Here is a 14,383-nt window from a genome sequence, read left to right as displayed (position 1 = left end):
AGCAGGAACGAGAACAAAAGTTAGTGGGGTTTCTTTAAGGTTGGCAATTTGTTAGGAAATTGATGTGGTGGTTTTCCCATGTCGGCAAAAGATTTCCTTTTTAGCTTTCTTAAAAGTAGACCATTAGACCAAAGGCCTCCCCGCAGCCAACTGTGTCATCTCTCATGGATGATGTTGCTTCCCGGCAGTTCTCTGCATAATGTGACTTTGTAAAAGTGGAGCCAGATTACTAGTAAATGCAAAATATCTAAATTAAACTTTAAATTTCCTTTAAATTTAATTTTAACAAAATCCAATGGCATTGTAATAATTTCGTAAATTAATTTAATTGCTTGTGTTAATGATTAGAATTTATGGTGTTCTTTATCAATGGGGTTATGGATAGAACATCCATTTTCTTGATATATTAAAAGAGACCAAATAAGTTTTTGGCTATCTAGGCCTCCTTTAAATCATATTGGTTTTAGCATCCTGAAAAATATCTAGAACTATTTTTGTAAAAAAGGTATTTTGTCAATTTTCTGAAATACAAAATGTATCTCTTTATCTTTGTATGTGGTGATGCACTTACATACATCCTTAATAAACGCAAAATTCATATAACAAATGTAATATTTGTTTAGAAAGATGGATTACTTTAAGGCAGAAGTTAGTAATAAGAATTTAAGGTCACAATTGAGATAATCTCTAGCTTCATTCTTTCAAAGAAATTACCAAACCCTGAAAATAGTTTTATATATCGTTTTTCGTGGAAAGCGGGTGTTATAGAATTTTCTTTGGTTGGTAGTATTTTGTCTATGTTGTTTAGTAACAGAATTTCCTTTTAATTTTTTGTTTTGAAATACACTTTGGTCTGAATCATATAAAGATACTGACCTTTGTGGATTACTTTCTATTTTTAAGAAAACAAAATTGGAGGTATTTTAGAATACCTCTACTTCTTTTCTTTTCCTCCCAAAATGTATTCTTACTAAAATAGAAAGTTATTTAGAAAATTTAATATTTGTTTAGAAAGATGTACTATTTTAAGGCAGCAGCTAGTAGTAAGTTTTTAGGGTCGCATTTGAGATAATGTCAGGGTTCATTCATTCAAAATAATTTCCGAACCCTGAAAATAGTTTTATTTATTATTTTTGTGGAAAGGCAGGTGTTAAAGTGTCTTTTGTTAGTATATTACTGATTTACTATTATTTTTAATTTTGAAATACACTTTAGGCTGAATCTTATGCAGATAATGATTTTATTATGAGAAGAAATTTACTTCTCTGTTTTTAAAAAAAATATTTTTTTTAGGAAAATAAAAATGGAGGAATTTATGATTACCTCTTCCTTTCTTTTCCTCCTGAAGCATCATGACATGAACCCTCAGCCTACTAGACATCTGGCAACAACCTAACCAGATAAATATGGGAGCCATGGTGAATTTTTTTTCTCGTTGGAGCTTTGTGTTTGTCTTTTTTTACACAAAGTTACATTCTCCTTTTAAATATTTGGATTGATTGATAATTATAATGCTGAAAAATCTTGAAGAGTGAAAATTTAGATTTTAGAGGAAGTGGCATTTGATGATCCAAATCTATTTTGGGAAGAGTACGTTGAGATTCATTACCAAGTTTTAGTCTTATTAGAATTCAGCTTAGGCTCAATATACTTGAGTTTGCTTTTTCTTAAATTAAAGTAGGATTGTGATATTTTCATCTTTTAGTAGGAGATGGTGATTCTTTTGTCTTGTCATAGGAGAGAGTATGATTTTATAAAAAGGGGGAGAGAATTATGCGGGGAGAGTCGGAAAATTTTTTGTTATGTCTTTATAGTTGAGAGAGTTTTAATGAAGCCTCTTTATGAGCTTTATTTTCTTTTGAATAAATTTATTTTTGTCTCCCAATTTTTTAACTACTATTGCTTGATTTAATTGATGCTTGTTCTGGATGCTGGGCCGGTGCGATTAATCTACATCGAGTAACATGTCGTTCCACATGGTATAAGAGCGAGGTTAGAGTGTAGTTAAGTGTTTTGTGGCTTCATTAGATTTATGTAGAGCACAATTTTCAGAGCAGCAACTTGATTGTTGGTAGTTTTGAAGGTGATTGTTCGGCATAGTTCTAGAGTTTCTAGTATTTCGTTGCGCGTGTGTACAAACTTGTGGACTTTATTATGATTCCATATTCAGATTATGATGATCGACTTGACCAATATCAACATAATTGCTTTTGCTGTTACCACTTGTTTCCTTATGCTGAATATTACTAATTATCCAAAGTGGATGCATAATATCAAAACATGTTTGATGAGATAAGATTTATGGGATATCTTGGAAGAGTTAGAGATGATGCCAAAAAATACCCTTAACAATGAGATTGCAAGAAGAAAGTTGAATTTGGAAGCTAAGAAAGTGATAAAAATTCTCCAAGTTGTAGTTGATAAAAAAAAATTATCTTCATATTTAGGATATAATGTAACCGAAGAAATCATGGGATATTCATGCATCCATCAATTCGAGATCCAACAAGCTAATATATCTCAAACAAAAATTGTCTAAAAAGTTCTAGGTTTTCTTAAAAATCCGAAAGAAGAGTATAATTAGTTTAAAGATGAAGATTTGAAGCAGAGGAAGCTTGATCAATTAGAGACTGTAGCAAGTTCTAAAGACTTAGAACATTTGGTAGAGTGGATCAGCTCAAGATCAATCAGTTCAAAAATAAAATTTGGAGCAAAAGAAGCTTGATCAGATGTTCCTGCAAATTTAGAAGAGATTATTATTGAAGAACCTATTGATTTTGAAATTGCTCATAAAGGGTCAAAGGATGGCACAGTTGATCCGGCCATGGAGATCTATGTTAAGGAGTCAAATCATGTAGGAGAGTTTTATGCTAGTGCTATCCAAGATAAGTATGCTTCTTTTTGAGAATTAGTCAGCCATGCTGATGAAGAGTCGATGGATTTTAAAGTAGCTTCGAAGATTAAGCAATAAAGAGGAATGCTTGATGTGGATGATTCATATTGTCCCTTGGAATTTGATATGACTCTTGCTGCACTAGTTAGTTTTGAAACTATTTCAAAGTTTAAATTATTAAAAAACTCTACGCATGAGAATTTGATTTTGTATATAGCAGTCAACTATATGCAAATAAGTGGAGCTGCTCAACTAGAGGCATGTGGATATAGGTATAGTTTTGTTCTTGATTTTACTTGTGTATAGGTAAGCTCGATGCTATATTGAGTAGTGATTGCAATTGGCAACTTAATATTCGTTGAGATAAACCGGTTGTTCGGAATCTCGACATAGTGATCATGGAGTGAATACTGAGTGGAAGTATTGGAGAATGTCATCTTTTTCGACATATACATTAGAGAAGGTGTTATTATTTGAGTCAATAAAGAACCTATATTGTTTAATTGTTGGTTTGACAAGTTGTTACATGTTGCTGTTGCTGTGGCAATAATAACAAAGGCTATTTTGGCCTTCACGATATCAACAAATTTAGTATTGTCGGTATAGTTTTGCATGAAAGGGGAGTGTTGAGATTGTTGCCAAGTTCTAGTCTTATTAGGATTCAATTCTACATTAAGTTAGGTTGAGCTTTAGACTAAGTATATTTGAGTTTGTTTTTTCATTAAAATGGGATAGTGATATTTTCATTATTTAATATAGATGGTGACTATTTTATCTTGTAGTAAGAGAAAGAGTATAATTTTTTAAAGAGATGGTGAGAGTTGCATGAAGAGAGTTGGAAGAATTTTTTTTAGACTTCGAGTTTTGGTGAAATCTCTTTGAGAGCTTTATTTTTTTTAAATAAATTTATTTTTGTCTACCAATTTTTTTTCTTCCATTGTTGTTGCTTGATTTAATTGATGTTTGTTTTGGATCGTGGACTTTGATTTACACTGAGTAACATGCCGTTCTATAGAGTAATGCTATCAGCTCTTGTTATGTGCCCACAAATAGATCTCTAACCACCTTGTATAAATGGATTGGTATAGATCATAAATTTGTTACCATACATAGATTGGTTGATTATTAAATTATCAAATCAATATTTGTGAGCCTCATTTTTTGTTTTTTTGTGGATGCGCAGGTTCCCTGAGCTATTTTTCACAAAATCATCTTTTGATATAGTCTTTATCATCCCATTGAAGTTTATATGCTAAATTGTCCATTGCTAGTTTTTCTGGAAAAAATTGTAGATCGATGGTAAGACATCCATGTTTAACCACGCAACGAGTACCCAAGACCTCCACTTCAGTGAAGTACCTACTAAAACGGTCTCATGTTCAGTTTTGCTTGTAGCGGTGGACCTATTAGTAAAAAGCCTGCAAGAGCTCGCATGACTTCGTTGAATCCAATAAAGTTTGTTCCCATGATTGTGTTGAACATGCATAGCTGATATAGGATTAAATAGATGCCCACAGAGATCCTCACATACACTTCGTATTTAAGTCCTAGCATTCTCGCCAGGCAAATGGTCCAAATCCAATCATAAATACCACAGCATGAGTCGCATATATTTTGTTACTATTTTTAACAATTTAGAACCTTATTCAAAAATGCTAGCCGAAAGAAATAAGTTTCTTGGCCCAATATAAGTATCCAAGATTTATCCAATACATAACTAATGTGAATTAAATACATACTCACAAAGATTCTCACAATAGTATCCGCATAAGATATCACTAGTGCTTGGTGCATCTTATCCTACGAATCTGCATGAATTACACCGCATAGCATTATTCGTTAACACATGCATCCTTGTGATATTCATTATTTAAATCTATGGTTATAATATATGCCAAAACCTAGTGAGATTTTGATTTTAATAGATGATTTTGCATAATCATGACTTAGGTGCTAGGGGTGAAGGTGTCAAATTTCAATACATGCTTGACGAGAGGCAATTGTCCAGAAACCCATGGTTATCATGTCGAGACCCAAGCCCTACCCCACTGTTGCCGAGCGATGGTCCTGCCGCTCCTTCCCCGTCCTTTGGTGACACCATGACGGTGGAAATGAAACAGCTGCGGTCACCTATAATAAATAATAATCATTCTAAGCTTTACCTTTGCTCCATCACTCTAGTTGCTGGAACTAGCTCGAAGTTATTTTAAGAGACCTTGTTCTAATAATTAAATTAAACTAGGAGGAACTTATGTCCAAGGATCATTACACTAATTTTAAATTAGTAATGATCTTTTGCTCCATCATTCTAGTGGCTGAAAATTTTTTTTTCTTTTTCTAAAACGGATATTTCATACACTACGAGTATGGATTCCTCCAATAAAATCAGAAAATAATAAGTTTTGGAGTGCTATAGGCAACATAAGAATAAGTTTTCAGCCCACAATATATTTCTAGAGTGGTAGGCCATATAAGAACTGCCGGAGCTACTTCAATATTAGTAGTAGTAGGAGAAAACTATCTATCTAAGTCAGGTCTCCCACGTAATAATCCTTATATCAATTCTGAATTAATTTGGGCAAAAGGCTGACTGAACTAGATCGGAAATGGTATGAAGGAGCTTAACCACAATAATGAAATTTATAGGGATCCTAAGTTCGCTTTTGTTAATTATGAACTAGTTCCTGCACTCAGAATGCCGAAACTGCTTCGAGGTTGCTATTATTAAAGATTTCGGCGAGCCAATCCATTCCCCGGAGACATCAGCGGGCGTCACCGGAAGGAGTTCCGGAAGCCCCGGCGGCCACCCCAAGCTTAGGTACAAATATATGCCTGCCTCTTTTTTTTTTTTTTTCCTCACTTCCGATAATGATACGATTCTTGTGGACTTTGGCAATGTTTCCGTTAGGGCTCGCCATTTCAGCGAGCCTACGAAGGTCAGTGCATATTGTCAAGAACTCTCCCTAGGTTTCCAAGTTTCATGGACTTGAATTGGAGTGCCAGTTGTTGGGGGGTTTGTGAAAGATCTGGTGCTTCTAATCTTTAAGAATTTCTTCTTGCGGGTCTAAACCCAGGAATCGGACCCGTGCCCATTCCTAAGTACCGGGCATCGGTGCTCTTGGGTAAACCGAGGGGTCCTGGTAGAGCAGCAAATCCATTTGCTAGATACGGATCTTTTTGGCTTTAGGTGGTTTACATAAAAGCAGCGTATAAGTAATGGGAATTACTTATACGCAATCGAGCTGCCTGTATTTTAGGAACTAGCTTGAATCTTTAGAAGCCTTACGAACCCAATTCTTTTCTCTAAAACTAGAGAAAGCCAAAACTTTCAAAGATAAAATCTGTAGCTTCCCTTGGAATCTCTCATATTAGATATCTATGAACAATTTCCAGATCACTTTGGGACCTCTCTAATCCATGCATTATTTAAAATAGGCTCGTACATGACTCCATCTTCTATAATACGAACTAGCTACCAGACTAGCTAATTTTTTAATTTTTTAAATTTTACTACAAGGATCGTACATGCACGCATGCATAAACATACGATATCTCTGTAAAGTTCTATCAACATTCTTGTTGAAGATCGCATTACCAAGTTTCTAATCTAAGGTTCTGATGACGAAAACAAAATTATTCTTATGGATCTCTACGTGCATGCGTCTTTGAGGCACTCAATTGATGAAATTGATGCTGTACGCACCCCCTTGATGTCTTCATTCCTCTAGATCTTGTGGCTAGACTGTTTGGCAACACTTTTGGTGCAATGGGAGCTAGAAGTTGCTAGCTGCATTGTGATTGGGAAGACATGTTACAGGTACTTCTTGGATGTAGCTTAAAGGGTTGTACTGATGTTCATCAATTGTTCAAGTTGTCTTCATGATCTGTATTATTGAATTAAGGCAGGTGGCCCTTGTGGGTCTTCTGAGTTAGCCTATGCATCATCATTCTAGGAGGCTGCATCCTCAGGTTGATGCTAAAATGGCAGAGGCTTGGAGTTATGAAGCTGCCGAGTATTTGAAACAAGCTGTAGCGCGTACTCTGAGTAGTCATGTTGAGATACATAATTAATAGAAGATCAAATGTCTTTCAATTTTCAACAAGAAATTTAAACATCAAATACTGGAGTTTGATTCATAGCGTTTGTTGCTAAAATGTCTGAGAACTAAACATGAATTATTGGTGGATATCTAGTGGGACAGAGAAATGGAATAAACATTAGAGTTTTGTCATGCTCCCGTCTTACGGGTTGGAGTTACAGAAAATATTTCCCCCTTCTATATCACTTTATTGGCCATAATTTTTACAAAAGAATCTTTTCCTTGTGTTCTGATGAGAACTGAATAAGGGGCGAGTATATAAAGCAGCAAAATGTTGTCTCCTACAAAAAAACAGATGCAGGTGTACCTTCAAATACTGTTTTTTAGAAGGAAATCAAATGTTGGTGCATACTGAATTTTTTCGTTTGAAGTAAGAGCCATTGGTATTAATACGATAAACCGGATCTAATCAAAACTCTGACCTTAGAAATCCATATTAATGTTATTCAATTAATCCAAATACATTCACAGGCATATCAACTCTAAAAATTACAGCTAAGGCAATCTTTTTTTTTTAACACTTATTTCACCATGTTGAATGGGATGTCTAAGATTGCCACATGGAGCTCCTATGATCCTTCTATTCCTTGCATATTTTTGGTAGTCAATAGTTTTTGTAATCTTTATCAGCCTCCAAAGAATGGATAAGATTCACCACGGTTATCTTCAGAAATGTCCAACAGATCTGCTTTTTTTCTTTATTTTTTTCTTTTTTCTTTCTTTTTTGGAAGTCCAACTCATCTGCTTTTAACTGATTTAGCTTGCTAACTGGTATCAAGAAAATAAATGCCGTCTGGAGTCCTGCATGATGCATAATATCCAGAACAGAATTTCATGGACTACGTTATTGCTGTCAGCATGATATCAAGAAACAAATGACATACGGAGTCCTGCATGTACACATCATCAAATAAAATGAGAGATTACAGATCATGTCCTGAACAGAATTCCATAGACTTCAACATTTCCCTTGGTTAGTTGCAAGGGATGGTGTCTTGAGTTTCTTTGTATAGAGCACCTGTAGTTCCTATCAGAATGTCTTAGGCGTTTTCAGACATCCGGTGGGAAATATAGGAATTTCTTTTTCACACATGTTAGATTCACCAATTACAAGTGCACTATTTAAGTTAATAGGTTAATCAGAGTTTTCATAGATTTCTCTGATTGTGCTGTATATGCAGGTGAACAGCACAAGGCCAATCATTTAGTATAGAGCATAAACATTTGCCTTGCAAGTTTTAAGGTAGTGCATTTTTGGAGATGCAATTTTTTTAGTTCCATAGGTGTCACTTCAGTTTATTCTCTTGCTCCTAGCCTGCATTCAGTATCTGCCCTTCTTGAATGTAGGATGGAACACCTTGCTTCTTCCAATTACCTCTTTATCAGTGACATTTTGTTCTTTCTGCCATTTCTTCCTTATATTTATGTTGGTGGACATTTTTCTTACAACTGTTTTTGGTGGGTATCCTCACTGTAGGTCTCAAGACAAGGTATGACGGCTGTCAGTGATGGGTAGCATAGTTGACAGTCATCGGGTTTTGGGACCACTGAATCGGCTCACAGTGGCTCTGCCTAGTTGTTTTTTAAGATTGCTATGATTTTGAGTGGCTAGATGCTGGACTTCCTCCTCCCTGTTTTTTTTTGGGTCAGATTTGAAGAAGGAATCTTCTCAGAAAAAGGAGGGGGGTGCGGTGGGGGATGGGGGGAGGATATGATGTGGGAAGAAGCAAGGAATTAAGATTTTAGCAAATTTTCACTGGCCCACGAGTGATTCATCTTTAGTTTTATGAGCAAATAAACAACAGGGATTGTCTTGGAAGCAAGCCATCTGCAGCATGCGTACTCTCTATTTATTTGAGCTCTCAGGCGATGATATGCTTTAATGTTTTAGTTTAGATATCATTTTTCTGTGACTCTGTTTATATCCAATTCTTTGCTTTTAATGTCAGGAATTTGATGATATTTACTGTCTGATGTTCTGCTAAAAGCTTTTCTTTCTCTTTGAGAAAAGATGTTCTTTTCCTCTCTCAAAAAAAAAAAGAAAAAAAGAAAAGATGTTTTTTTAAAAGCTGCGAATGGTCATCATAATAATGAGTTAGATAAAGCAGGAGAAAACTAGATGTTAAATAAAATGTTAGAAAGGATAAAGACCACGTAAACCAAAGTAGTCATATGGTAGCAGTCATATTTTGAGCTGAATGCAAGACATTAGTATTATTATGAGCTGTGGTAACTGATTAGTTCGCATCCTTACTTTGAACTGAAAAGCTAGTCCTCCAAATGCCATTATTTCTCAGAATATATGGAGCAGCACACCCCATATAGATGGTAAAGAAGATGACACTATTAAGGAGATTTATCTTTCCCAATAAAAATGACGATTCTTTAATGGGCAATCTTGTTCAGCTTTGCGGGTGCATATTTTTGCCACTTTATAAGTGCTTCCAGCCTTACAGATTCTTATCCCATCATTCCTCTGTATCCATGAATGTGAATCCTACCCCAATCTCGATCTGAATTGGTACCATGGTGTTGGATATTTTAAGAGGGAAATTTTAACATCCGGCCACTCATTTGACTGCAATTTTGCAGTCGGTCCCATACAGACAGTCACACCTGTTTCTACTACCCATAGTTAGGACTGTTTTACGCACACATATTGGGAATTAAAAGTAAAATGACCATCAAAATCAAGAGCTGGGAACAAAATCTCTGGTTAACAAGGTCTAAATGTCGAAGAGCGGTGCAGGGCTGCTTCGAGGTGGAAATTGAATTTCCATTACGAACCTATCCTGCAATATGAAGTGCGGTGGATCTCCATATGCATGTCCTTCACCACTCACAAACAGCACATTGCCCTAGTAATCATACCTTGGAGGTGCATTTTTAAGAAACTGGTTTTGGATAATTATAACTTAAGATGGGGATATCTTTCTCTTTAAAAAGAATAAAAGAAAAAGGAAAGAAGAAAGAAAAAAAAGGTTGATCACAGAGTGCCATTCAAATTGCAGTCTCCTACGTATTGCAGACTGGGCTTGTAGTTGGTGGAAAACTCAGTTTCCACTACCGCAGTGGACCCAAACCGCACCCAAAAATTAAAATGCAGTCAGTCCAAGGGCTAAACCTCAACTTTACCTTCTTATTTTTCTCTTTCTTTTTCCACTCGCATCAGCTAGTTCACCTATCTAATAACAAATTAATAATGCTACCTTAAGTCAAATTACGTTATCGTCTAATTCTCATGCTACCAGCTTTTCCTTCACAGGTGAACTACAAGATGTAGATCGGACTCAAACATTCATGGTGGAACTCTAGTGGTATCATGTCATGAGTCCAGTTTGGTCGACAAGGAAGCAAGATCTGAAACGGTCGGCGATCGTAGTGCAGCATAGAAATTCTATATATATCAGTAGTAGAATGGTTCTAATATTTGGTTGGCTATCACAGATTTTTGCTACATAATATATAGCTGATCTAACCTGTGGTTCTGGGCAGCAGAAGCTTCGGTTAGCTGATGTTTGCTCGAGAGGCAGATGGTTTTGTTTACTCTGATTTAGTCCCCATCATATTCTATTGGCTTCAGAGAAAGTAGGTGCGACCCAATAGATCTTGCATTAGATCACTGGACTTTTACATGAACACCCGTACATGCACACAGTCATGCATATTAGAAAACAGTCGCGAGCGATTCTATACGCTTCTCAATGACAAGATGATGTATCAAAGAAAGAAAAACAAAAACCTCCCAAGAGGATGGTTGGTGCATTAATTGGCCAGTGTGCCGCCATTCATCTAGATGAGTTCTCTGAACTGTCTATTTCTCTTAGTCGTCATCCAAGTCTTCTTTCTATTAAATTGGAGTTGGCCATGGAGTAGAACAGTAAATTGAAAAGACTTGCTGAAAGAATGGAACAAGTTTCGCGACTATCGACCTGATATCAATTGACCCTTAAATAATGTATCAAACTGTATGGCAAGATAAATTTAAATAAGGGTCTGCATGAGATATGAATGGCTAGTTCGAGATTATGCAACCAGAGATAAATCTTTGAAGACTCTAAAGTCTATTTGGAGTTTAAACATGGAAAGAATATAGCATGTTACGAGAAAAGGATGTGTTTGTGTGGGTTTATTATGAGCAAGGAAATTATGTTTAGCCTAGCGCATACTTTTGAGGAAATCAAATTTCGAAGTCCTCTTCTGGACTATACCAAATTGTAGCCAATTATTATCCAATTCAGACGATCTGATCGCTACTCTTGTCAGCGTAATGATATGAGGTACAGGAATCACCAAGCACTTTGGACGTTTTATCATTGAGAAAATACTGCAGAAATGATTCAAAGGTACTTCTCTTCTCGAGTGCCTTGGTCATAAATCCGTGATAAGGGTGCCAGAATCATACGACAAGGATCGTGCTTATGTGTTTTTGGCACGGTCGTTATCCCCTTAGCACAAGATTTCCCATGGCGCTGAGAAGAGGTGCAAAACCATTTGATGAGATTAGATTTCCGCCGTTGTATTAAACTGACTCGGCCTAGTGAACAGCAAAGCTTACAAAAGATGATTTGGAGTCGCATAGAACAAGGAAAGCTCTCAATAGTTCGCCTCGAACACTAGCTACCTACTCTCGGTATCTCTCTCTCTCTCTCTTTGCTCAAAACCCCTCACTGCGTTTAGTGGCGTCGATGAAGTAGGAAATGGAGCTGCTGCTCTCCCCACCCATTTCCGTGCCTCTCTCGCTCCCATACTCCTCGTCGGTCTCTTCCTTGGCCACCCTCTCCATGCCCATCACTGCCATGGGAGGCCTCTGAGCTGCTGACATGAGCCCTGGCGGCATCTCGTAGTACCCCGTCGAGGACCCGGGCGCTGCGGGCCCGACCGAGGGGAGCTTGGCGAGGAGCGCTTCCAGGCTGCTCATCGACGGCGTGATCCTTCCCTGCTGGCTGAAGTGGTCATACATCTCCACGGGGGGTGCGATTGCCGGCCCGTGCATCGGCGCGTTGCACCCGTCCATCCTCATCGGGAAGGCCGTCGATGAAGGGTGCGGTAGGAGGACGCCTGGGATGCTCTCCAGGTAGCTGAACTTCTTGCGGAGTAGAACCACATAGCTCAAGTCCTCCATCACCTTCATCACCATGGAAGAGATAGAGATAACAAAGGATTTGAGCCGTGACAATTGACGGCATGCACTGTACTACTCTAGCAACCGGAAGCTTAAGAAAATGTTAATTACTACTGCTCCAGCATTAATTTGGCGTTGTGGTTGGAGCGACGGCGCTCTACGCGTCCATGCACAGCATCAGCATACACGTGTGCATGCACACATGTGATGCTTGTCATGCATGGGGATGTGGATGTGTGTGGTGGGAGGTGGGGGATGAGAGCATCTATCAGCTTTCATTTCATGAAAGAGACCTCAAGACTGCAGAGCTTGCCTTCAGAAAAATGGGGGGAGGAGGGAGGGAGGGAGAGAGAGAGAGAGAGAGACCTTGTTAACAGCTCCTAATTGTACAACACCTTCTCTGACTGCAATCAGAGCAATTGTCTGCACAAATGAGAGGCAAATTAGTCCGGAACTTTTAGTATAAGGGAGATGGTGAGATTAAGGATGGTGCTGATGAGCTGGACCTTGATGCCAGACTGGAACTGAGCTTCCCAAGTCCTCGGATACTGAGACAAAGATCACAAGAGGATGAAATATTTTTTGGTGATCAATTAGCTAGCTAGGCCCCAAATAAGTTATGTCGAGACCGGAAAAAAGCATGCAGCTCATGTGGGCGGGTGAAAAGTGGTGCACAATATATAGAAGGCCACTTACAGAATCAGCAGGATTGTTCCATGAGGACAGCAAATTTATTTCATTATCTTGGTGCTCCTTGAACACCCACTTATGGCTGTAATCTGCGGCCACTTTGCCGATCAAGCTGCTAGCAGAATGAACCAAAAATACCGGATCAATATCAATTTTTTTTCAGATTACAAGGAAGCAGAGGAAGGGCCTGAAAAGATTAGATGGAACAAACTTATTTACTTCCTACTGACCCTTCTCCATAGTTGTAGATCTCATGCGACATCTTGAAGAAGAGCTCAGGTTGGAGGCCCTTCATCTTCTGTGGCTCACAGTCTCCATAGGCTGATGAGGCCCCTGGGCAACCCGTCGAATCGATCATCGCTTGCTCGCATGAGGAAGCAGCAAAATTGCAGAAACCATCTTCCCATACCAGTATCCTAAAACGCGTTATAAGCCACATGAGAGAAAGAGAGAAAGAGAGAGAGAGTTTCTATATAAATAAGAAATCTAATTCATACCAATTCCTCCTGTTTCCTCTGGTTCTGTCATAAGGCCCTCCTTGGAAATCCCATCTGCCAACAGTGAAAGAGAAACATTGAGAAGTATAGTACAACATAAAGCTATGAACTGAATTGCGGCCTGGAAGAGAGTGAATGCACTCCTTTTTCTCTGGGTTTCTGCTCACTTGGGTGGCGGGTAGTTCCTGGGCAAGATCCTCCAGAACACGGCATAGACCCACTGGGAGCTGTCTTGGATGCACAAGCTCCTCAGGGTGTGCTGCAGAAGATGGGTAACAGCCAAGGGGTTGAGTTGTTCCTCCATTAAAAGACCTTTCAGATGGGACTCCCCCTTTCTCTATTCCTTGTAGGAGAAAGAAAAAATCCCCACCTTCCTCTATCCTCCTATTTGCAAGGCCACCACCAAAGGGAGCCATACCCATAATATATATCCCCCCCACACACACCCTCTTCTGATCACAGGTTTAATCATGAGTTAATTTTACCAATGCGATCCGGACTACTTTTTCTTCTCGGTCTCCAACGGTCTCCATCTCTCTATCCCCACCCACCCCCACCTTTAAGACTGTTCGTCACTAGACTTCTTTACCCTCTCCCTCATCTGAGAAATATGCCGAGTCTGAGCACGGCCAAGCCAACTTGTCCTGAGACCACAAAATGAGAACCCCGCACACCACGTAGGCCGCACTTCATTTTACTGCCTTTTAAAATTCTGTCACGAACGAATTTGTACTCATCCGCCTTATACTTTAAAGGTAAGATATTAGCTACCTTGAGAAGCCAGAAGAAAGTAGAGTGATTAACAGAAGGAATTTTTATATCGCAAAGATGAGACAAACCGGAAACAAACAAGCTTATTCGAGTTCAAACAAGTTGTTCGCATGGCATGAATCTTTAGTACACGAATACAACACTGGCTTGCTTGCAGAAAAGCTATTTTGCATTATTATTACGTAGGTTTACGAGCATAACAAAGTTAAAAAGCAACCGATTTTTTGGCACATTATTAGTTAATTTGCCTAGTTTTTGCTATTATCAACAATCCATATGCCAGATTCACAATGTTAAAGATACAAGT

General features: G+C 38.1%; 1 protein-coding gene across 5 annotated transcripts; it reads right to left on the bottom strand.

Moving 5' to 3' along the window:
- Positions 1 to 11,486: 11,486 nt before the first annotated feature.
- Positions 11,487 to 13,736, bottom strand: LOC103700839 (Serine/threonine-protein kinase WNK (With No Lysine)-like protein). Of its 5 annotated transcripts, none has more exons than XM_088716119.2 (7): positions 13,473 to 13,723; positions 13,306 to 13,359; positions 13,039 to 13,224; positions 12,815 to 12,923; positions 12,625 to 12,666; positions 12,485 to 12,541; positions 11,487 to 12,121 (listed from the first exon to the last, which is right to left on the bottom strand). In XM_088716119.2, exons 1-7 carry the CDS (start codon positions 13,607 to 13,609, stop codon positions 11,651 to 11,653), a joined length of 1,056 nt encoding a protein of 351 aa, XP_088572245.1. In that variant the 5' UTR covers positions 13,610 to 13,723; the 3' UTR covers positions 11,487 to 11,650. The 5 variants fall into 5 exon arrangements, with proteins under 5 accessions (XP_088572245.1, XP_088572246.1, XP_088572243.1 ...); XM_088716120.1 differs by having other exon boundaries at positions 12,815 to 12,920; positions 13,473 to 13,722; XM_088716117.1 differs by having other exon boundaries at positions 13,306 to 13,736.
- Between the last annotated feature and the right edge of the window lie 647 nt (positions 13,737 to 14,383).

This window comes from Phoenix dactylifera, chromosome 2 (assembly GCF_051530095.1).
Source record: "Phoenix dactylifera cultivar Ajwa chromosome 2, Ajwa_hap1_PhDact_Kaust_v1.1, whole genome shotgun sequence".
In the NCBI taxonomy this organism is placed as follows: Eukaryota; Viridiplantae; Streptophyta; class Magnoliopsida; order Arecales; family Arecaceae; genus Phoenix; species Phoenix dactylifera.
The sequence above is the reverse complement of the archived record's forward strand: the minus strand, read 5'-3'. Positions and strand labels throughout refer to the sequence as shown.